Source organism: Endocarpon pusillum, assembly GCF_000464535.1.
Source record: "Endocarpon pusillum Z07020 unplaced genomic scaffold scaffold1974, whole genome shotgun sequence".
Lineage (NCBI taxonomy): Eukaryota > Fungi > Ascomycota > Eurotiomycetes > Verrucariales > Verrucariaceae > Endocarpon > Endocarpon pusillum.
In genome coordinates this window covers 27,031-49,571 of record NW_006916111.1, presented here as the reverse complement: position 1 = coordinate 49,571, position 22,541 = coordinate 27,031, and the positions used below count along the sequence as shown (strand labels likewise).

The following is a 22,541-nucleotide window of genomic DNA, read 5'->3' as shown; positions in this document are numbered from 1 at the left end:
TAGCTCTAACTATACTGACTGGGAGCAAAATCACACTCCGATCCTTATTTTCCGATTGATGTAATTTGATACCTCCTCCGTGCCATGCGATGCCACCCATACCCACAAAGACCTCCAGGGTACTTCGTAGAAGATCTAGCATAGAGGAACAAATTTCTTCAATTCATGGAATCTACCAGTCTGTATATTCTTTTTTACCTGAGACCCCCCTTTCCCAGCCCAGCCCACCCTTCTCCATTCATGCCCCCTAAATGCAATCCATTCATGCCCCCGAAGGCCTCCAAGAGGAAGATGTAACGTAAAGAACATTTTTCTTCAATTCATGGAATCTACCAAATCTGCATTCTCTTTTCTGCATCGGAGTACTGCTCCCAACCCATCCTGCCACTCAATTCTGCTCTAATCTAAGCATGTGCATTCCCCGTACTGGGCATACCCGGCGTCCCACCCTGCTCAACCTGTCCCGCTTTCCGCTCACCCACATCCATATTCTGCTACCTTGCGGGTCCACGGTTTCCTCAAGAGGTGGCGCTTTTCTTAATTATCTGTCAGCATAGGATGTGCCTCTGGATGGTGCCTGAACTCACACGATGGTAACAGTGACGTTGACATACTTCGTATCAGCGCACAGCCACCGTCACATTCGCAGTCTCCACCGAACTGCTTCGGCAAGTTCTCCTTCGGCACCTGCTCCAGCAGCTTAGGCAGGTAGTCCGACCCTAGGATATGGATTTTCTGCACGGTCACCGGATCGAGGAAGCCCTTGACGAAATTAAACGCGCCACTGAATCCCCAGGGAGCGTTGATCAGGTACAACTTGCCGAGCCGTTCGGGGTAGTAGTTTTGTAAGATGGCCGAGGCGGACTTGAGGTAGCCGTAGACGGAGCTGACTTTGCTGACGCCGACACCCTTGAGGTCTATGATGCTGCAACAGGTTTCGAGGAGGCGGCCGGATTTACGGCAGCAGGCTGGGAGCCGCGGGTCGGCGAGTTTTTCGTACTCGACTACCATGTTGCGGAGCATACGGTCTGCAGTTGTGATTTTGTACATGGCAGTTAGATCGATTTTACCGAGCTGTTCGATGTAGACCGGGCGACCATCCTGGATACAGAGGAAGTCTGTCAGTTCGAGGTGCAGAAGGGGATAGAAACAACAATAGGGAGGGGAGGACAAACTCTATCGGTTTTGTGATAATATTGCGGATAATACTGGAATACTTGGGATTCACGTTATAATCGAACGTTCGAGGTAGGTCGTCTGTCCCGAACTCTTTTCGCCATTTTTCGGAGTCCATGAACCTTGACAGAGCGATGTGATGAGCATTCACCATAAATATGGTTGCTGCAATACTCACATTGTCTTCGCCTGCTCAACGTTGAATTTTCTTGCCCGCAGAAACCTCAGTAGCGTCAATGTGTCCAAGCGCTCCGTATATCCTGCCTGCTCTAGCATTTGCCTCAATTGATAGACCTGTGCATCCTGTTCCCTTGTGGTATGACCAGGGTGACCTGATTGCGTCTCTGGAGCAGTTGTGGGGAAGTCATAATCGTCGTATTTTGGGTCGAGATCCACATGTGGGTTGGAGGGTGCCTGTGTCGTTGATGTGCGTGGAGTAGTCTCCTTGCTCGATTTCTGACCTGGCAGGTGATTCTTTAGATGGGACGCCATGGTCTTGTCGAAGAGGTCGTCGAATGGCTGGTGGATATTGGGGGTTAACAGAGGTTGGAATTCAAAAGATCCAAGTAGTATCGAGCAAGATCCAGGAGACCTTGAGTAGTGCTTCTTGAAATGTATGGACTGGTGGGTGTGACAGCAGCGGAGAAGGTGTGATATCACCATAGACAGGGGTGGGGTTGGTGGTGGGGAGGCTGGCAGGTTGGAATCTTTCCGAGGAAATAGTAAATACGTAAACACGTAAAATACGTATTATTACTCGGGTGCTTAGCGTTGTCTGGCAGCTACTTTCTCCTTAGATCAGGCTCAGCATCTTATATGTACCTAGTGCACGCCATGATGTTGAAATTAATTCTGTAGCGGGTGGATATTAGAGGGGGATTTTCTGGAGAGGCCAGGGAAGATATGGGGGATGGTTGTTGGTGTTGTTGATTTAGTAGTAGTGGTGTTGAGGTAGCCATTATTTTCCTAATTGGACATGGATGAATTGGCTTATAGGGTGATAAAGTTACTGCGTAAAGTGTATGCAAATTGTCTCGCCACGTGGGGTGTCTCGCCAAGTGGTTCTGTACGTTAGCTCAGCTACTCGTAATAATATTTATGCCTAGTAGCATTATAGTGCGTACATAAGAATTCTTAACGGCGTTCTAACAACTTCATGCCAAGAATGTTGTAAGTATGCATTAAGAACAGGCTGAACAGCAGCTCGACTCCAGCATCAATCCGAAAGCAGCAAAGCCAAGAAGAGGGCATTGGATTGCGCCGGGCGCCCTTTCAGTAGGAAATCCTTCGGAGCGGCGCCTGCCAAGTTATCACACGCCACCTCTGTACTTGGTCAAAAAGGTGCAGCTGAAAAGGGCGTTGGTGCCCAAATCATTGTCGCCCTTCAGTCCCGCTGGACGCCCTCTTGGAGGGGCGCTCTCTTCATCAGCGCTGATAAGATCCCTTGAATTCCTCCCTAAGCACGCCTTTTCAGTAACAACTATCCTTTTTACCAGGCCATGCGCCTTGTTATTGACTGTTTGTTCATTGTTTCCGGACCGCCATCACGATAAATCCTTCGGCTCTGAGCCCGACTCCTTTATCTCTTTCTCGAAGACTTTCCACTTCTCAGGGACTTCGTTCTCCTAACCATGACGTTGCGGAGCCCGAAGCAGATGATACAATGATCCCGTCTATCGCAAAATTGACTGGATTGGTTTGTAGCATCCGCAGCTTAAAAAAGAATACTACTAATGATCCAAGGACATGACGTTAGACGGCGCGTCGTGGAATATCGACTATCCGCTCGAGACTCTCCAGTCCATTGTAACAACCAATGGCGATATGTTCTCGTTACCAACTTTACCAAACGGGCCCGCCAACGAAATAACCACACCTCCTTCTACTTCACCAACACATCCACTCATTGGCATACATGGTACTGAACAAGCTGGTTTGTCCGTTGCAGAAGCCCTAGCTTTGCCTGCAAGCCAGCCCTTGGGGGCTTTCACTGCTGTGACACAGACTTCATCATCTTGGGTGAATTCAGCTACAGAAGGTGCAATCATGTCTTCCAATGCGTGAGTGCTGAAAGATACCCAGGTAACCTGAGAGTGACTACCTACTGACACTACCTGGGTGGGGAATGATAACGACAAATCAGCTCTGTCACGTTCTTGCTTGACAATGGAACTATTTAAACTATTTCATTTCTGACCTGGACTTTGGTCGCTGTATGTGAGTTACCGCCTGGACTGTGGTTGCTGTATATGAGATATGCCCTGGACTGTTCCGGACACCCATAACATCAAAATCACACAGACTGACGCCAGCGTCCGAAATCATTCCCCACCCATTATTAGGTTACTACACGAAGTTATTGGATCATCTTCAAGTGGCGGTCCCGTGTCCTGGCAAGGTAATGCCATTCCACTTCACCATACTGGATCTTCTCACCCGGAAGTCTTTGAGGATGTGCATCCTTTCCGACCAGTCTCTCCATTTTATTACGAAGGGACTCCCTGCTCACTCATAGGCGACATTCAACTGGACACTTCTCCCAATTTCTTGTTACCCGAACAGCATCTTTTGCAGTACTTTGTTCAAAGGTCAGATTTTCCGCTCGTTTCTCAACCCACGGACGTAGTGCACTCTAAATTTCATTCATCTCCCATCCAATCAATCTCAGAGAAGGATATCACCGACATTCCTAATCCTCGACCCATACTTGAAGGTACGCAGGATTCTCCAACAGATGCTCTGATACTTCTAACACCTCAAATAGATCAAGTAGCGACACCAAATCCCGAGGACCAATTGCAATTTCGAACACCTGGCAAAAAAGCAGTTATCTGCACCTACAATGCGTGTGGAGCCCGGTTTAGCCGTCAAGCGGACTTAAGACGACATCACGACAATATCCACTTAGGAGCTAGGCCCTTTGTTTGTAGATTCACCGGCTGTACCCGTGCGACTAATGGATTTCCGAGGAAGGACAAGAGGGATGATCATGAGAGGAAGATACATGGGGTGCTTTAGCCATGTAAATGGCTTAGGTACCTTTTGGCCGCAGAGGGCGCTGGCGGACCAAAATAAGTCATTTGCTGATAATCCCTCGGATGGTTGGTTGGTTGATTGCAATGGACGAGATGGAGAGGGAGATGGAGATGGAGATGGAGATGACCGATTAAGGACAATTTTGTGGAAATGGCGCAAATATGGGTCTGGACCTGTACAAAGCTCTGGTCCTTCTTTCACCCTGTTTGCGAACTGATCAAGCCGGCGAAAAGGACATTTTGTTCGTATTTGTTCATATTTGTTCGTATCCGAAGACTGAAGTTCGGGCAATCATGATCTATAGTGCAGTGGGTCACAGCCTCGGAGGCTCCTGCCGTCATTCCTTCTACCGCCATTCCTCCTCTCAGCACACTTTCGATCCCATGCCTCTAACCGGTCTAAATGATCGATTGGTCGCTCAGATTGAACGTAACAAACCGGTGTGTTATTGGGCAACAACTCTTTTTTTCTTTTCCATGTCCTGTTCTCGACTAGTAAGTAGACATCACCGCCCCTTACCCAGGGTCTCTTCGCCTTACTGCTCACCAAGCTCGCCATCTACTCGGGTATTTATCTCTCTCTCTTCTTCTGATGAGCCCAATCATATCCTCTTTCCGACCGACACTTTCCTGTTATTTCATTTTCCGTCAACTGTAGACGGTGATGCTTCAAAGATACCCAGTTTTCAAACACCGTTTCGGACTAGAAGCCTGCTTGCTGGCCAAGAGTTCATGCCACCTTTCTCCAATCAACTACTCCGTACGAGGGGACGACATAAGTAGTGTCAGTCAGCGCTAGTATTAGCTTACTAATGTACAATGCTCTCATCTTTTTGGGATACAAAGAACATTAATTGTTTTAAGCATCTTTATTCATAACATGGAAGTTGTTTGTAAAATTGAGTCAACAGAGAACATTAACTAATTTAAGATCTTGTTGAAACCTAGCCGTGGCCTAATCGGTGGATCCCTCTAGGACCAGAGCTGGGTGCCGGAAATAGTGGGACTTTCCGCCACACCAGATTGTTTGATCTAAGTCTGATGATGAATAGAGTCTCCATATTAGTGATTAATAATTAAGAACTTATATATGTTATTAAATATGTTTTCTAATATTATATTGATTAAGATAGGGTTAACAAAAATTATAATGGCTTTATAGTTGGTGTCACGTGTCACGTTGGAAGCAGGCGACGAGTGCGCGAGATCTTCAGCCCATGTTGAGTGCTATCCTAAGACTGCAGAGCCGACGAGGATGGCACTGGGGTCGCTCCTATATAGCGAGCATGCCCCTTACTAACGCGTAGTGCCAATCAATACCCGGCGGCCCTAGCGCTAGCAGCCGACAAGCATGGCAGCCGTGACAGTTGGTGAGAACTTAAAAACTATTAATAACGTCATTAATAAGATACGAACATAGTATTTTAAAGAGAACGGTTTCAACCGATCAAGAAACCCGAAAAACGGAAAGATAAGCAAGAGAGATGTGCTTCAAGAAGTGGGAAGTTGATAAAATTAGACTGGGTGACAAAAAAAGTGGTAACGTATTACATGACCTGCGGTGCAACAGATGCCGAAAGCAGCGTCAAAGACTGCCTGACACAGCGCCCTATGTCCCGGAATCTAGAGTTGTGACGTAGTATTTTGCCGGTGCCTTCACAATTTACCGTACAGTACTGCAAGACTAGGATGTCCATCGACAGTACGAGCCAAAGTTCATCAGGGCTTTCCAAATGCAAGATCGATTATTATTTGCCATAAGTAGGCCTCCTTCCAAATTCCGATAGGATTACATGTGTATATCCCACCCAGTTCTCATCACATTCATCAAATAAAAACCACCGCAGATGCGGTTCTCATCATACTACCTCCCAGAAAATTCATCATATCTGAAGTAGCTCCCCTCAGCAGCACGCGTTTTTTCAGCAGCTGTAAGGCATTTCTCCGCAAACTTCCGTCCCTGGAGTGGACTCCAGTTCTGACCGGCTCTCCAATCCGCCCTAGTGTTAAGACACGCCTTTGAAGTAAATGCGTTCGTGTAAGAACGTTTCGATATCGTTTGTATGTGCATTGATAGCTCCAACCGCTCGGCTTCTGGTGTACGCCAAGCATGCACAGGAGGGATTTGTAGCAAGGTTTCGTTGTACCATCGGACAGCGCAGACACGTCCCAATTTTCATGGTCGTGCTTCCTTTACCACCCTTTCTTCCTGGCAAACCGCTTGTTCAGCAATGCCAAGACCTTGGATACATTGAACTGCACGTATTCGAGATCGAGGTCCTCTTGATTGTCTTTCTGCATCTCTAGCAAATCATCGAGCTTCAGATCGAGTTCGAGTAGACCGCGAGCACGACCTAGGCACAAATCGTTAACTCATAACGTTGCTTAGAGCAAGGGCTACCTGCTTACCTTTGTAATGAAGCGAAATGACGAATGTGCCGGCCAATGGACTCCTGAACATGAAGTAGATATTGCCTCTCCTATTTTCCGGCACGTTGCTTCTCCGGATCACTCCCTCTTTCTCGAGTTGTGCATGAGTGAATTTGTACGGCCCGAGCTCTTTGGTCTTGATATCCTTGCCTCGTTTGATTCCTTCGGATTGCGAGCGCACGTTGTGCAGATAACTTTTGTAAGTGTCAAGTTGCGAGAGTAGATAAGTGTTGTGATCTCGGATGGTCTTGAAGACCTCGTCCAACTTCTTCGTCTCGTCGACCACCTTCTCTTTGAGCGAGCCCAGATGTACGAGTTCTTGCTCAACCTCGTCTCTCAGTAAAGAAAAGTCATCTGACCGATCAATGACGCGCATCTCCTGAAGCTGACTCAGGAGCTCCATCGAGCGAATGCCTTTTCGAACCATGACCACATCATTCTTCAGGGTAGCAGCGGCTTCGGCGATCTTGTCCAGCCGCAATGGCCGCCGTGTTACACTGGTGTTGTGTGGAAGACTCCGCATGATCTGTACAAATGTCGACTTTGCTTCCATGAAAAATACCTCTTCTTGGGTAATGTCCAATGCCGAGGTCAGGTCGTCGATGGCAGTTTCCCACTTGCTGAAAAGCGGCAATGTGATCGTTCTGTTCTCCTTCCTTGGCAACTGTGGTGGTGCGGGACCGAGGTCCTGCAGCAGAAGATTCAGACGGGAATGTTGGTCTTGCGCAAGGTCTTCGCTGTGCTTTTCGAGTAAGGTGTGTGTGGCATAGACTTCATTCAAAGTTATCTGCAGCTCAAGGTCTCTTTTCGACAGCGCGACATAATTGTCCAATTCTAAGCTTTCGTAGAAGTCCTGAACTTCGCACAGATCAAGCATGAACTTGGTGATTCGTTCCTTGTTGTTTGTGATGAATGGCTGCAATTTAGCCATATACGGCTCTTTGGCGTATGAAGGTTTGTTGGCCAGATTTTGCAACATCTTGGCGATAAGTGTGAGCGTGCGTCTGGGCTTCTCAGATGGGGTCTGATCAATCAGCATGTATGATCTGGGAGTAACAATGGCGGGATTAATGAACCGCAGGAAGAAGAAGCCGCCAATCAAGGTACATATCGTCTGGTCCTGGGCTTCGGGATATTTACGACGGGACAGACTTCGGATCTGTTTGCATATCCATCGGATGCCATATGGGGTCTCCTCAAGGCCCTCGATAATTGTTGATAGGAAGCCTTCAGCGATCTCTGTAAGCATCTTTAACCTCGGCTCAATGATTGCTTGAACTGTCTCGTTTTCTGCTGCAGCTTCTCCAGTAATCGAACGAGGGAGAGATGGCGGGAGTTCACCGGTGTCTTGTTCAATCTGGTTGACCATATTCTCATACACCTTTAGCGGATTGATCTCTAGATCCACGTCATGCAGTTCAATCAGAGAATTGATCTTTTCGGCAAGCACTTCTTTCAAATAGCTCTGGCCTGGCCCTCGCCTGGTATATGTTGTCATCATTCGTGAGACAGGTGTATTTTGTCGGAGTAGGGACGAGTATTCTGGTGTGTGGTCAAACTGGTATGTCAGGACAGACTGAAACATGGTCAAAAGCAAATGTTCTTCCCGGCTTTCGTATTGATTGCCATAGATGGTGAACATGACAGTCTGTAGCAGAGAATCAATCTCGGCCATGGTGACAAGTCTGCATAGGTGTGCAACGTGCCGGGGTTCAGATTGGAGCATGAATAGCAGGTTGCCATATTTCTGGGTCTTCTCGTCATTAGGAAATGATCCTTCTTGGATTTCCGTAGCATCATCGAGGTGGCTGGCCACTTCATTTTGCTGGAATCAGAATCAATAGGTTGAAATCATGCTTGGCTGTTCGTTACTCACCTCTTCCAGTGCCATCCTATTCGCAATCAATAACGCTATTCTCGAATCGAGGTACCGAACATCTTTCTCCAGAACGAAATTCTTCTTGGATTGACTGGATATCTTCGCTTTCAGATCGCGTAATGTTCTTTGTGCTCTTGCTAAATCATCGCTGATTTCCAAGTCCTTCTCCTTTGCGCTCATGCTAACATAGAGAGCAGTCATGGAAATGCGCTTGGATTGTCTAACCGATCGTCCATCATGGCTAGAAAGTGTGTTTTGTCGGGTCATTGGTTGGAAGGAGCCGGAAGAGGAGGTAGAAGTCCGCGATGCGGGTTGGAGCATCGTTGCGACCGACATGTCGTGGTGTTGCTTGTCTCGCCCAAGGGGGGATTTGTTCGATTTAAAATTCTTCGCGGGAACTTCAGTTCGTAACGAAGTTATCATCAAAGTCCCTTACTTGTCGTACAAATATCAAACTATGTAGTCTGAAAGAAGCGCAGGCGCAGGAGTTTTGGTTGACCTTAACAAGAGGGTGTCCAGCAATGTAACAATCTGTAGTTGGACAAACAGGAAGAGGACGACAGCCGCCTGGATCATTAAAGATATTATATTGTGAAAATCGGTGTCTGATCTTTACTGATGTACTCCGGATGTATGACCCGATATCGCGACCGGCGTGATACCTTTTGATCTGAATCCTATTCCAAGTGCATTGGGATGGCCATATAAATCGCAGGCTTCTGCACTGATATAGCGACGTTGTTCGGCAGCCAGCCTTGCTGGAGCTATCGTCGAGGCAAGTGGACGCAGGAAGGATGAATAAGTGGATTGACGGACGAGCTGTCGCACCAGGGGACTTCAGGTACCCGTGGCGAACCACAATTGGTGGTGCAGGCTACTATTGTATGGTACGTGGAAAGCGATCGGATGTTCCGCAACAATGAGATGGGTGGCGGATCAAAGGTGGGGGCCGCTGGTTGGGTGATAGCCTGATTGATACAGCAGGGAGCACGGAGGCCTGGTGCGCAAAAGGAGATGATGGTAAGGGATTGGAGGAGGTCAGAGAGAATGAGCGTTGAAACGGGGCTTGCCTTCTACGGATGGTTCCTGAACGGACCAATGGAACAAAGCATTTCGGTAATGGAGATGATAACTGCTAAGTTCTTGAACTGTAAGCTTTGACAGCGCCCAGAAGCTATTTTCTCGGGCGCAAGGGTTCAAGCCTGAAGCACCACTGCAGGAATGATCACAATCAGACGCTTATAATTTCTTCATCGATGCTACTGGCGTACTAGATATTTTCCTAGCAATAATCATGACAAAGAAAGCTTCAATCTATAAAAGGAAAAGATTAGCCAGGACTCTCTGTCGTTGAATGATTCCACCAAGCAGGCGCAGAAAGGCGGAGTCTTCAAACATATCTTGACCCTGCAATCAAAGGAACGGTGACACAACAACACCCTCATGTCTCGCAAAGATCGACCAACGTCTCTTATACGAGTGCTCGAGTAGGACAGACCTGAAGGGAACCAGTCGCCATCAAGTTAGGCCAGGGGAACAACCGCACGGCGCATCAAGTGATACATAAGTTAGCAAATAGTTCTGGTGGTTCCGGACTGTGGAGGGGTGGCATGCCCCAAAGAGCCATCAGTTTCGCCCTAAATCTAGGAACACAACAGAGAAGACCACCTGCTCCGTACAGCAGGGACAATTCGGTAAGATTGGTTAGACTCCTTCTCTTAGCCAGCTTTTCATCGCGACGTCCATAAGATTATCCTCTATAATCTAAGCTAGCTAGCATGTTCATGGAGAAGGTGGTGGCCCTAGTTTTGAGCTTCGAGGTCAGACCATCAACTTTCCCGCACCTGCTCTTCCCAAGTAGGCAATGCGATGGTCAGGGCCTTGAAACGTCCATGAGTCAGTGGACAGCAAGGACAAACTCGGGTTTCGAGCCTGAACCCCCGCCTATAAAAACTGCACAAGAAGTGGGCAAGCTTTTTCAAGCGTAAATAGTCACAAAGTCAAGGCAGATACCTAGCTTCAAACGCACGATCGTGTTGTTCCGCCCGTGGCTTTTCTGGTCGCCATGTTATCTACAGATGCGCGCAGCTCTCATGCAAAGACAAATTCGGAGTACCATAGTAGTGCAGTGTGAAGCCAGAAATAGACAGCATTGATAAGCTAAGGTCGACCTGGAAAGGAGATGCTCAAAGGGCACAAAGAATGACTTTGGCAAGTCCCGATGGCTTATCAGTCTGTCAGGCAGGTTTTAAATGCTTGTGTATGACTGCTAATGCAAGGTCACAGAGTGAGCTGAAACTAGCCTCAACTCCATGTACGTCCTCTCCCGGGCCAAAAAGAAAGTCCGAGTGAGAACAGGAAGCAATCGCATGATAGATACTGCTTGCGGTCCGGTAACCAGTAGTGCTTCCCAACTCAGCCTTGGAATGCGAACTAGCACTACCGGATCAGCTACTACAATCGAATCGGAGAATAAAATAGGAGCATATCTAGCTTCAGCCATGACAGCTAACACCTCGAGCAGACTAGTGAGTTCAAGCATGCAACTTGCACTAGCACCCCAGATGACAACTTGACATTCGGTATGCAGCGTTGATCATGCAACCCAGACACACTGAGGGGGCCGAAAACGAGATGCCGTAGAACGTCACTTCTTGAATGTGAAGCTTCTCCCAGCAGTCTCCTTTCGTGCCCTTTTGAGGCCTTGTGGGCCATCTAGCGCTTTAGCGTACGGATTGAACTCTCGTCGAATTGCAGCTGACCCATTCCGCTGCTGTCTGTCTGACTGAGCGGACAGTATTGAGCCTGCATTGGCATAATCAAATGGCTCAGTGAGAACATCACCAATCGCCTCCTCCTCCTTCCCGAGCGCCTTTTTTCGTCTCTTTTCTTCTCTTGACCGTACTTTGGCTTCTGCCCTGGCCTCCGAAGCACCCTTCTGGTAGTTGCCGATAGGGGAGTAATCCGTGTTAGCATCCAACTCACCTGTTATTTTCAAAGAAGGAACGACATCATTATCCAGGCCTGCCTCCGTGGCTTTCCTCTTACTGGCCTTATCCAACTCCTTTAGGATGAACACGTCATCAGCTCTGACTTTCTCACCAGAGCGGTCAAGGTGAGGAGATGGACTTGTAGAAACCCCGACCGCTTCATCCACAGATATAGCTTGAGCGGGAACCGTGAATGAATCGTCATTCAGGGCTGGAAGAGGGAGAACCATTCGCCAAGCATCATTCAGTGGTGCAACACATCGACTTGCCGTCGTCACTAATGATTTCCCCACCGTTCCCCAAAAGCGAGACGTGAAGGACCTATCAGCACTGCTATCAATGTCACCATTTTCGTTCAACCTTTGCAACGTGGCACCGACCCCTTGATCTTGTGAGGCGCGTTCTGTTGTTTTTCCGGGATTTCGTCGACGGGGCAAGAAAGCCTCGTTCTCGCGCATCACATCGGCCAAGGTGGGTCCGTCGCGTCCGACTTCTTTACTTCTCTTGATGATCTCAACTAGCTCACGAGAAGCAGTATGGGTGGCTCTCGAAACGGGGTTGGTGGCAGAGATAAGTGCAGGTACCGTTGTGGGCATGGCCTCTGCAACCGCGAACAGGGTTCCCTGACTCATGATAAACATTGGTGATTCGTCCAACGCGCGAGCGGTACGGTCTCTCCACTCATGAACGGCTCGATAGACAGCAAATTGTTCAGGCGTGAAGCGTATTGATCTTCGGGCTAGTGGTGCGAACCAGCCAACAGGACCCAGCCCCTTTTCAACATCGTAGGCTGTTCTGTCATATCGCTGCAGTGCCTCTTTCTTCGACTCCTGTAAAACATAATCAATAAGATTGTTGTCTGGTGACGATGCTTCTAGGAGCAGGTTGCGTAGGCTATCATAGATAAAGAGCAGATAATGAGTGTCCGAGCGCGCGTATTCCAGCATCTCGTCTGGTATTGGTCGTATCCTCCAGTCGGCCATTTGCAGCTTTTTGTTGGCATGATAGTCGCAAAACCGTTCTAGAAGGTATTTCAAGCTCTTCTGCGGGAAACCGAGCGCTGTGGAAGCATGAAATGTGTCGAACAATCCTACAACATAAAGTCCAAGGTCACGCTGCAACCAGATCATGTCCATTGTTGAGCCTTGGAAGACTTTGAGAATTTTTGGGTCTGCGAAAACCTCGTTCAATATCTGCAGGTCTTCTCTCCACGGCACTAGGGTGTCAATAATCCAATCTTTCTCTCTGGTACTGATCTGCATTAAGCAAACAATTCCAACGTATGAATGCGTGTCATGGTGCTCCAGATCTACCGCAATTTCTGAGGCCTCGCGCAACTCAGCCAACATCTCTTCGATACCTTCCTTTGTATCAACGAAGGTTGCGTCATGATTAGCCGGCGACTTATACGATAACGGCTCGGCTTTTTGATAGACTCTTTCGGGGTACGAAGCCTGTTCGATCTCGACAGCGTAAGGGTGATTGTATCTGTGCAGCATTAGCTGTAAGAGGGCGGTGATCAGTGAAGTCAACCAACCCATCGTCTCCTCCTTCACCAATGCTCTTGTCCAGATCAACAACAGAATGCGGCTTTGTTCGAAGCAACGGCTTGAACGGTGCTACTTCATGATTTGTGTGGCTATTCTCGAACAACAATTGAGGCTTGGGAAGCTGTCGCGCTGCGAAAGTAGATGATTTTCTCTTGGACCTGCCGTCATTTACAGTGGTAGGTATCATTGCACCATCTTGAGCTGCTGGACTGAGCCGCTTGATAACACCAGTATACTCATCGAGACAGGCGTCTGCACGCTCCAAGAGATCATCAACGACATCCACTAAGCTGCGCCAATTGTCCTCCACTGCTTCAACATCCTGTACTTTGGGCGGAGTGACGCTCGAGCCTGTAGTTGTGGCTGCCGTGAGAAGCCTTTGGGTTAGTTGCAACAAACGAATGTTCTGGGCATCTAGGCTTCTGGAAAGAGATCTGTTAGACGATCGGTGGAAGCTTAGATCTTCTGCGGAGATTTGGCCTGCTGTCCTGGTCACGTCAAGTAATGAAGATGTAACTCGGTCCTGGAACGGCTTGAGATCCGATGTCAGATCCATAATCTTCGCCCTGGAGAACAGTTTGGCTCGAGTCGCATCGGCGACTAGTCTCGTCAGTGGCCACTTTGCTGCTAGTGCTGTTGTTTGAAATGGATGGATACAGGGGACATATGTAATGCTGGGCTTGAAAATATATTTTTGGCTCCCACTGGTCTTGGCATTCGGGCTAGTTGACGGTGGATCGTCAGGTCACGTTTGGAACAAACCAGCGCAGATGATCTCCGCCTTCTATCAGTTGTCCCGATGTCGGCTTCATTGGCTCCTGAATGCAACGAAGTCAAAGAGTATGTCGAAATCAATCTACCCAGTTCCTACTTGCTCATAATCACCAGAAAATATGATACCTGCTTCTTGAAATGGTATTCCGAAAGTACGCGTGTTCGAACGGCATTCAACTATGCTTTCCTAACTATCTACGCCAGAATACCTTCGCGGCAATTCTTCTACGGATGAGTGTGAACATTTGTTCAAGAAATACAAAGCATGCCTGACCGTCCGTCTATTTACCAGACGACGCGATCATTGATTTGACAATTGACAGGGTGCACTGAAAGAACGGGGGATCGACACGATGATTGAGGAAGCCAGAGTGAGCAATAGAGAGAATGATGCGGATCACTTACGCAGAAACTAGTAGCTCCGTCTACAGAGTTTACGTAAGGCGGATATTTGGAGGCGCGAGGCACATATGAAGCTGGGATACTGGTGGGTGTTCGGGATAAGAGCATCAACCAGACACGAATCCTTTGACATAGTAGCTTCACCGACGCCCGCTTTAGAAGGAAAATTCGCTACGCTCGGGTACACGCTGGCGATGAGGCTGATGCCCGTCTACCAACGTTGCCTGACCATGGGAACCGTGGAATAACTAGGTGGTACTCTTCATTCCAACAAGAACGTATGATGTATGATGAGATTATACATAAAGGATATAATGGTGTTCGACAATCCAACGCCATTGAGAACCCGAAATACAATCTGATATGAAGGTTGCCCAGCAGTTTGTGATTACGCCAGCTACTGCGCCTGCAATGTGGCTTCGTATTCCCAGGGATCCTCCAATTCCACAGTTTGATCAAGCGCCAGTTCCCATCCCTGACATTCAAAAGCCCTGACTTGTCTTCCTTTGCGACCAAGTCATGGCATCATATTATTTGCTTCTTCATCAGTGACAGAGATCTCGGCAACTTCTACATCGTCCTCGCCTAGATCACCGTCGTACTGTTTCCGACGACTGCGTGAATAGCGGCTGATCATATAACTTGGTAGAAATAGCTCTTCATTCCAATTAAAACCTTGACCCGCTTTGGTGAAGGTGATAAGGCGCGGAGGTTCGTCTGGATCGGGGCCATTGAGATTGATCGACTTATAGGTAGGGCTAGAGAGCATTGACGGGCCTAGAGGACTGCTGCGTGCTGAGATTAAGGAGGGCATCGTGTTGGGCAGCTCCGATGCATCGATGACTTTGGCTTTCTGTTTTGACGAGCCCACCGGCGTATCGTAACTGTCTTCTGAAGAGGATAATGACGTTGTTGAGAAGCCAGGCAAATGATGCTCTGCCTGTCTGTCTTCATGTCGCTTTCGAGTGGAAGAATTGGGTTTTAGGCGTGTAAGCATCGTTGAAGGGAATAGGCTTGAAGCTGAAGATGAGCTCTCAGAGGACAACGATGAAGCTCCGTTATCTGATCGATCAGACAGGTTATCATGTACGTTGTGTCTTCCGCTCCTTCTTTGGCGGACAGGGGTGGACGAATAGTCCTGCATGCTGTCACGGTGGGGAATCTTTACGGCACGACTCGGTCGGTCATTTGAAGAGCCGCCTGTCGAGAACGCCATGGGCAAGTGGTCTCAAAAATCCAGGTGGTTATCAAGCTCAACAAAGGTTTGTGTACAGATGTCCCAGCGAGGTTGAGGGAATGAGGGGAAGGTTGAGTGGCCAAATCATTACTGTACGTGCTTTACTTAAGTTAGATGGTGGAGTGACTCACCTCTTGCCTATGGTGTCTCTGCACCTGCACATCTCTACGATAGCTGGCCTGAAGAAAGCCTGAGTTTAACTAATAATACAGCCTAACCCTGACATTTGAAGAGAAGATTGTATGTGGTCTCAAAGTCCGACTGGATAATCTCCTCAACTTGGTCATCTGGCCTCGCTCTAGGCAGAGCCTACGACAATGTGAGGCCAGGTTACCCTTGACTTCGACTTGTTCAAGCCTCAGTTCTCCTGCAAACCAAACACACCCCCTTACCCCATCTGCTCACCATGCCTCTACTCTTCCTATCAATACGAGAGTACCAGGTGGGTAACACGACGGCGCAGTCTCAGAGAGCAAAAGCTACACCACAGATAGATCACCGAAAAGACGTTTGATGTTTGCGTAGGACAAGGAACGGCACGATATCTGGGGCCTGAAGCCTTCACATTGCAAGTTTCACAACTAACTACTACGCAACCCCTCTTCTAACGGCTCCCTCTGAAAGCTATGTCGCACCGTTGATTGACATTTCTGTGTAACCAGTATTATCCAGCTGATATATGAACAGAAGAGATATGAATTCCCGGCATGATTTCCTTCGTTTCCAATTTCGTTGTACTTCACTTTCTTACTATTCAGTTACTGGTTCTTAGAAGCTTGAGATGCCGTGCTTTAAATGCAATGATGCCGTCAGGTGTTGCTGTCTCCCACGACTCCACAAGCCTCAATCGCAAGCAGCAGCACCTCCGACAAATGCATTTGGGGAGATGAGCCTTGCTGCAGGCTCTACCACAGCGCAAAACGAGGGTGCACAAACTTCTCCAAAAATTCCTATGGGTCGTCCTGCCGTCTCTGGTGGACAGCGGAAGCGTCAGTTCTGGTTTTCATTCTACGCACATCTCGTCCTTTTCCCTAGGAACGCGGCTTATTGGGATGATAGTAGCCGGGAACAATTTCTGAGAGGTCTTGGAACAACATTCCCCATGCGAACGTCGTTCAAACACCCGCGAGCCAAACAAACAGGAGTACCTGGACGCGAGCAAAGTGAAGGTAAGAGGGAGTGGAAGGTGCATGAAATCCACTCTCTCCCCAAGCCCATTTCCATGCCTGATCCTTCTTACCAACATCGGATACCTGGATGTGAGTGGCTTCCTTAGATTTAAAATATATTATGAAAGGTGGCGAACTGACCGCTAGCAACTCAGGGCATACTAAGCTTCTATCACCAGACATCTTGTTCAACGAACGTTCAGAGTGGAAAAATGAGATACAGCAGTCGTGGCAGGCGTATATCCAAAGTCAATGTACTCTGACTATGCCCATGGAAATGGTTGACCAGCGCAGCGGCGTTAAGGTTTTCGTGGAGCCGGATTATACGGTTGCTGACCTCAAGCGGATCGCTCGAGCCGTCATCTACTTTGAAGATCCGTTGAACCAGTATTTCTTCACCTTCCCCTATGATGGAAACCGCCGTGACAGAACCAACAACCGGGCCGACAATCCCGCCTTTAAAGGCAAGGATTTACGTCAAATCCTGATGTTGATCGAGTATTTCGACAAAGCCACAGTAAATCCCACAACCTATTGGAATCGCATCTTCCCGGTGCCACCAGCAAGCAAAGGGTATTGGTGGTCCTACACCAAGACCAGACAACAGGGCGGATGCATCGAGATGGCCAAACCTGCGGCGTGGTATGGTTGGGAACACGCCGTCAAATGGGTCGAGAGTACCGTGTACTTCGTCCAGGCCGCTCTGGCGTGTCCATCATCGCAGCGGCTGAGGCAGTACGAGATAAGCGAGAAGGGCTTGGGTGAGTTTGTGCAGACGGCTAATGGTCGCGATCTGGAGACTATCCACCGCGATACAATGGACGCTTGCCATAAGAGGGATATCAGGAGGGATGGGCCCTTGAACGAGGCTAGAAATCCTGCAGCCGCCAAATAGAGCAGCTGGAGGTGCAGGATTTGGTGGACCGGTGGGCCCGATTTAGCAAACGAGGCCGCGCTTGGTCTTGGAGTACTAGTTGCTACAACTGGGTCGCGCGTGTAGCTGAGGTCTTGGTCGGCGCACTGTGCTGATCGTCAACTAAGGTTGGTTGCTGTGCTTCTTCTAGACGCGAGTTTGAGGGGGGATAGGGGAGGGGCTTGGTGAGTTTCGCGGCCTTCTGGAAGGTCCTGCTGTTATGATTCGGGACCCTTGATATCTGAGATTTGGCAAAATGATTAAAATGGCATATATAAAGACACGGCTATGTAACGTTCTCTAAGCGAAATATCTAGGCTCATCGAAGACATGATATCTATGTCCCCGTACACCTTCTCCCTTGAACAAAGCAGGGAATTGGAGACCGTCTGCCACCTGGTCTTCCGATATTCTCTCATCCGTCTCTGTTGGCGCTTGGCCAATCACGAATCTCCCGACCTAAAAGAAAACTCGAATCAGCTTTATGTGATGCGCGGGTGACGAGGTTTACTCACCTGAATCTCGGTATCAGTAATCGTCCCCCGACTCACTCGTGCGTATCCAGTTCGCTTGAGACCCTTGTACAAGATGTACTCACACCATCGATCCCAGTCGGACGGATCAATATCTCGCATACCACTCTTCTCTCCAACATACGTGTTGTAATTGCCCTGCAATGGTTTTGTGACCAAATAGCTCAACAGTATAGACGGTCTCGGACTGTCTTTCATGAGCTTGGCCAGATATTCGGACTGTAAGCGACGGTCCTCGGCATCTTCTTCTTGGCCGGAATGGAAGACGAAGACATCAACCTGCTCCCCATAGACATCTAAAGTCGCCTCAATCGCTGGGGCAAGCTCGCCGACAGGAGAAGGAAGCAGATGATGTGTCGACTTGAGAATTGGGAATTTAGAGAGCAAGGCGCACCCCCAGGTGTGCTTGTTGGGGCCCGGGCCATAATCGACATACATACCCAAATCTTCAGCTAGATACTGAGTGGTATCGCGGTTGCCCATGATGATGCGTTGAAGATCAGATTCGAGGAGACCAACAACATCGAGCTCAAGTTCCTTGATTGCATCTCGCACGCGACGCTCTGACGACCACATGTCATTATCTAGCGAGAAATGAATAGTCCAAATACCAGCCGTAAGAACTTTCTCGTCTTTGTGGTACGGCTGGTAATCATTTGTAGGGAACCTCAGGTATGCGATAGAGGCTGACAGAAGTTGCAAGGCAAACAGAATGTGCAAATAGTACGAAGATAGCTTACGACCCTTGCTCGCAGGCCTTCTTCTCGGCGCTGAGGACGTTGCGTTCGTCACCAATGCGGAGAAAACGCCAGCTCCAATCAGAAGCATAGTGGCAGCCATCACCCAGTCCGTGTGTTCGCGCACGAGAGGACCGCCAGGTACGAATGCATATGCGACGACCCAAACGTGGAACAGGACCATAATATTATAAACAAAGAAGGCCAGCCCAAACGTCCTTCCTGGTGAATGATGCACAGCGGAAGCTATCAGGGTTGGTGCAATTCCCATAATATAGGTGGCAAGAACAAGGGCTCCATAAAATCCAGTCCAGTTTTTATAGCAGGTGAGCACAGCGGCACCAATTGAGCCAATGCCAAATGCTGTCCAAGACCCAAGGAAGCCAGGAAACGTAAGCCCAAAGAACAAACCCAAGCTCATTGCAAGAATCGTCAAGGCACCATGAGGCACAGCCAAAGGGCTCCGGATGGGATATCCCTCCCAAACCCACAGTATCATGGTGCTCGAGTCGGACAAGAGTGAATGCATTGCAAAGAAAAGACCTGCAAGCCCCAAACCAGCCAACGCAGCTGATCCCTGCCTTTTACTTGACGGACTGTAGGTGTCTCCGTTGATGTTACTTCGTTGTGTGGCTCGTAACACAGCAAGAACACCAAGGACGAGCCCAGTTTTGTTCCATCCACCATTTCCTGAATGCAAGATTGGCCAGAGGGGATTATTGGTATGGTTTGCAAATTTGGCAATACTGGAAACGACCAAACCAGCGGCCCATGCTAATATTCTGGCTTTCAGACGCTCCGGTTGTCCACGTTCAGCATACCAGGTTACTGACCATGCCAGGCAAGTCATCCATACTGCAAATCCGACTGTAAAAAGTCGATTTGCGGGATCTTTCACCTGCCAAGCCAGTAGGCCAACGAGAGAAGACATATGGACCCAGCGAACGTTGTTGACGAACACCGACCGCAGAAATGGTACTCCGAGCAGTAGTGGCGATACAGTTGACATAACCATGACTTCGTATCCGGAAATGCCCATGTGCCACAAAGGAAAATACCAGACCAGGATTCCCAGGGAACTAAGTATTGACCAGAAAACAAACCCGGTGTAGATGTCCGCAGCCGCATCGAGCAATACGGACCACGAATATGGACCTTCAAAGGGTTGTGCAAGCGGTTTGTCTTTGCTGTCACGAATCGTTAGTGCTTCATGTGCTCATCAGTCATAGTATAGGCTCACCCTTTTTCTAATACATCGTCTTTCAGCAGCTTAACCCTAAAATTCGTCAGGTCCAGACTACCCTATAGAGAACGAAAATCCTGTTGTACTTTTTCTATTTTGGAAGCCAAGGGACGTACCCTCTACTAAGCCCTTTCACATCTTTCACAACCAGCTCGAAACTTTCAAAATCTAGAGCAGTGACTGCATCGAATCCGACGTCGAAGAGGATCAAGGACCATTCGAAAAAAGCATAGATTGTGTAAGCTGAGCTTGTCAGCTTCTGCAGTATATAACGAGCTTCTGGTTTTACCTCCAGGCACTTTGTGCACCTTGTGCTGAATAAAGTAGTAGATCAAGGGCACGAGGGTGCCAAAGAATAAGCCAGCTAAGATTTTCCGGTATTTGATAGCTGTGGGGTTAGGTGGACTGAGCGCCAGGCAGCCCAGTGTCCAGGGCAATGTTGCGACTAAGTAGGAGATCATGAAGATATCATGCCAATTGTGGTCGTCCGTAGAAGTGATATATGTCCACCCACCACATGACAGGGTACGAAAGAGCCCGGTTCCTGCCACTATCTTGGGAAGAGTTGAGTGCGGGCGCGCAGTCAGGGTGTACCACAACAGGACTAATGCGAATCTTGGGCCCGAGGTGATGGCGATGAAGAACTGGAAGACGGATCGCTCGGGGTACCGATCGCCAATGGTAGCAGAGACGGACGGAAACCATTCGTCTGGATAGCCATGGTACTCGTTCTGTACGATTTTATGATAATGAAGCCAGCAGCCGACCAACAAGGCTCCAAGGAAGCCTGAGAAAGCAGTAATGGTGTGGGCCCATCCAATCCATTTCCCGTTGAGCTGCCAGCATTAGTCACGAAATCACAATAATGGGGGACGACCTACAGAAAAGACAACATCTCCATCTCTGTGCTTCGGTGCCATAGTAGGTCACAAACCCAGCTGGAAGGAACTTGGCATGGAAAGAGACGAAGGAAATAATTACATAAAGGACAAAGACAAGAGCTATAACAGAATTGCAGGAGGGATTGAATTAAATTGCAGTGCGTTGGGTTCTAAGTGAAGCTCCTCTGGCGACGCGCACCAAAATCGCGAAGGAAGCTTGGCGCTACAAGAGCGGGTTAGATGAGTATTTACTTGCACAAAATGACTGTCGTCGATTGGGCATCACTGCTGGATCACTGAAGCCATTTACACCGCATGGCAGGGGCAAGTGACAAGGCCAGGTTCTTTCTGGAGCAATCCGTCCCAGAACTGAAGGAATATGAGCGCAAGGGGATATTTACTTCGGTTTGTGGCTCAGTTTCCTGCTTTCTAGACTTTACTGATCAGTGCCAGGATGAGATAGCCAGAATTGCACAGAAACGATCGGAGTTCGAGCACAAATTAAATGCGCGCGAATGCACACCTCCAGACTATGCCCGATACACAGAATTCGAGATCAACGTTGACGCTCTGCGACGGAAAAGGGTGAAGAGGTTAATAGTCAAGGCTCCTACCCATACTGGTCAACGCAGGGTGTTTTTCATTCTCGATCGAGCTACGAGAAAGTTCCCAGGCGACCTCGGCCTCTGGTTGCAGCAAATCGAGTACGCTCGACAGCAAAAGGCATACAAAAGGCTCTCCCAGATCCTGACGAAAGCTCTTCGCCTACACCCATCAAAGCCGGATCTATGGATATATGCAGGCCATATCGCGATGGAAGAGCACGCAGATATGATGGAGGCCAGGAGTTACATGCAAAGAGGTTTGAGATTCTGTAAAGGCTCGAAATCTCTTTGGTTAGAATATATGAAGCTCGAACTTCTCTACATTGCGAAAATCACTGCGCGACAGCAGATCCTGGGCATAGATCAATACCCAGAACCACAAAACGAAAATAGGGCTGTTGGCGATGAGGATGCGGACGTTGTTGGCCTCCAGGGCCTAACAGCAGAAGATATCCACCCTAGCAACGTTTCAATGCACAATATTGATCTGGCTTCTCCACAGAAATTGGCCAAGACGCCTGCATTGAGCGGCGCAATTCCGATTGCAATCTTTGATGCTGCCATGCTCCAACTCGAAAACGATGACGAAGTCGCTCTAAAATTCTTCGACACTGTACAAGAGATAGATCCGATCCCTTGTTTACGAAGCGTACTCCAGCACATCGTGGATCACATGTTGAGCTCTCAGCCATCGAACTGGAGGACCTTAGTATGCAGTGTCAAGGTGCCCTGCGTGGGGGTTGCTGTCACATCTCCTGAATTTCCTAAGCGCTTCGGAATCTCATTGAAGAGGCTTCAGGAAGCTTTGCTCGGAAGGAGCTGCTGCATTGGACTGATCGAGAGCATTCGAGAGTGGCTAGAAATACTCCTAGAGAATGATTCTCTGGATATTGCACTGCGTCAAGTCGTAGTATCAACTCTCCGGCAATTGAAAGCAGTAGCCGACTCTAGTCATGCTGCCTGAGTTGACATTCCCAATGTCGAAGT

The 22,541-nt window shown here is 48.6% G+C and overlaps 6 protein-coding genes across 6 annotated transcripts; 2 read left to right on the top strand and 4 right to left on the bottom strand.

Annotated features, from left to right (window-relative positions):
- Nucleotides 1-537: 537 nt before the first annotated feature.
- Nucleotides 538-1,668, bottom strand: EPUS_08717 (Sec14 cytosolic factor; the record flags this gene model as incomplete). Its single annotated transcript, XM_007803104.1, has 4 exons — nucleotides 538-545; nucleotides 615-1,101; nucleotides 1,172-1,298; nucleotides 1,355-1,668. 4 exons carry the CDS (start codon nucleotides 1,666-1,668, stop codon nucleotides 538-540), a joined length of 936 nt encoding a protein of 311 aa, XP_007801295.1.
- Nucleotides 1,669-6,404: 4,736 nt separating this feature from the next.
- EPUS_08716 (uncharacterized protein) lies at nucleotides 6,405-8,856 on the bottom strand (the record flags this gene model as incomplete). The annotated part of the gene is made up of 3 exons (XM_007803103.1): nucleotides 6,405-6,565; nucleotides 6,621-8,466; nucleotides 8,518-8,856. The coding sequence occupies 3 exons, from the start codon at nucleotides 8,854-8,856 to the stop codon at nucleotides 6,405-6,407; spliced, it is 2,346 nt and encodes a 781-aa protein (XP_007801294.1).
- A 2,311-nt stretch (nucleotides 8,857-11,167) lies between these two features.
- Nucleotides 11,168-15,452, bottom strand: EPUS_08715 (uncharacterized protein; the record flags this gene model as incomplete). Its single annotated transcript, XM_007803102.1, has 3 exons — nucleotides 11,168-12,998; nucleotides 13,048-13,660; nucleotides 14,831-15,452. 3 exons carry the CDS (start codon nucleotides 15,450-15,452, stop codon nucleotides 11,168-11,170), a joined length of 3,066 nt encoding a protein of 1,021 aa, XP_007801293.1.
- Nucleotides 15,453-16,359: 907 nt separating this feature from the next.
- On the top strand, nucleotides 16,360-17,537 carry EPUS_08714 (uncharacterized protein; the record flags this gene model as incomplete). Its single annotated transcript, XM_007803101.1, has 2 exons — nucleotides 16,360-16,732; nucleotides 16,798-17,537. 2 exons carry the CDS (start codon nucleotides 16,360-16,362, stop codon nucleotides 17,535-17,537), a joined length of 1,113 nt encoding a protein of 370 aa, XP_007801292.1.
- A 318-nt stretch (nucleotides 17,538-17,855) lies between these two features.
- On the bottom strand, nucleotides 17,856-20,988 carry EPUS_08713 (uncharacterized protein; the record flags this gene model as incomplete). Its single annotated transcript, XM_007803100.1, has 6 exons — nucleotides 17,856-18,014; nucleotides 18,071-20,012; nucleotides 20,066-20,101; nucleotides 20,185-20,311; nucleotides 20,358-20,904; nucleotides 20,950-20,988. The coding sequence occupies 6 exons, from the start codon at nucleotides 20,986-20,988 to the stop codon at nucleotides 17,856-17,858; spliced, it is 2,850 nt and encodes a 949-aa protein (XP_007801291.1).
- Nucleotides 20,989-21,264: 276 nt separating this feature from the next.
- Nucleotides 21,265-22,518, top strand: EPUS_08712 (uncharacterized protein; the record flags this gene model as incomplete). The annotated part of the gene is made up of 2 exons (XM_007803099.1): nucleotides 21,265-21,354; nucleotides 21,403-22,518. 2 exons carry the CDS (start codon nucleotides 21,265-21,267, stop codon nucleotides 22,516-22,518), a joined length of 1,206 nt encoding a protein of 401 aa, XP_007801290.1.
- Between the last annotated feature and the right edge of the window lie 23 nt (nucleotides 22,519-22,541).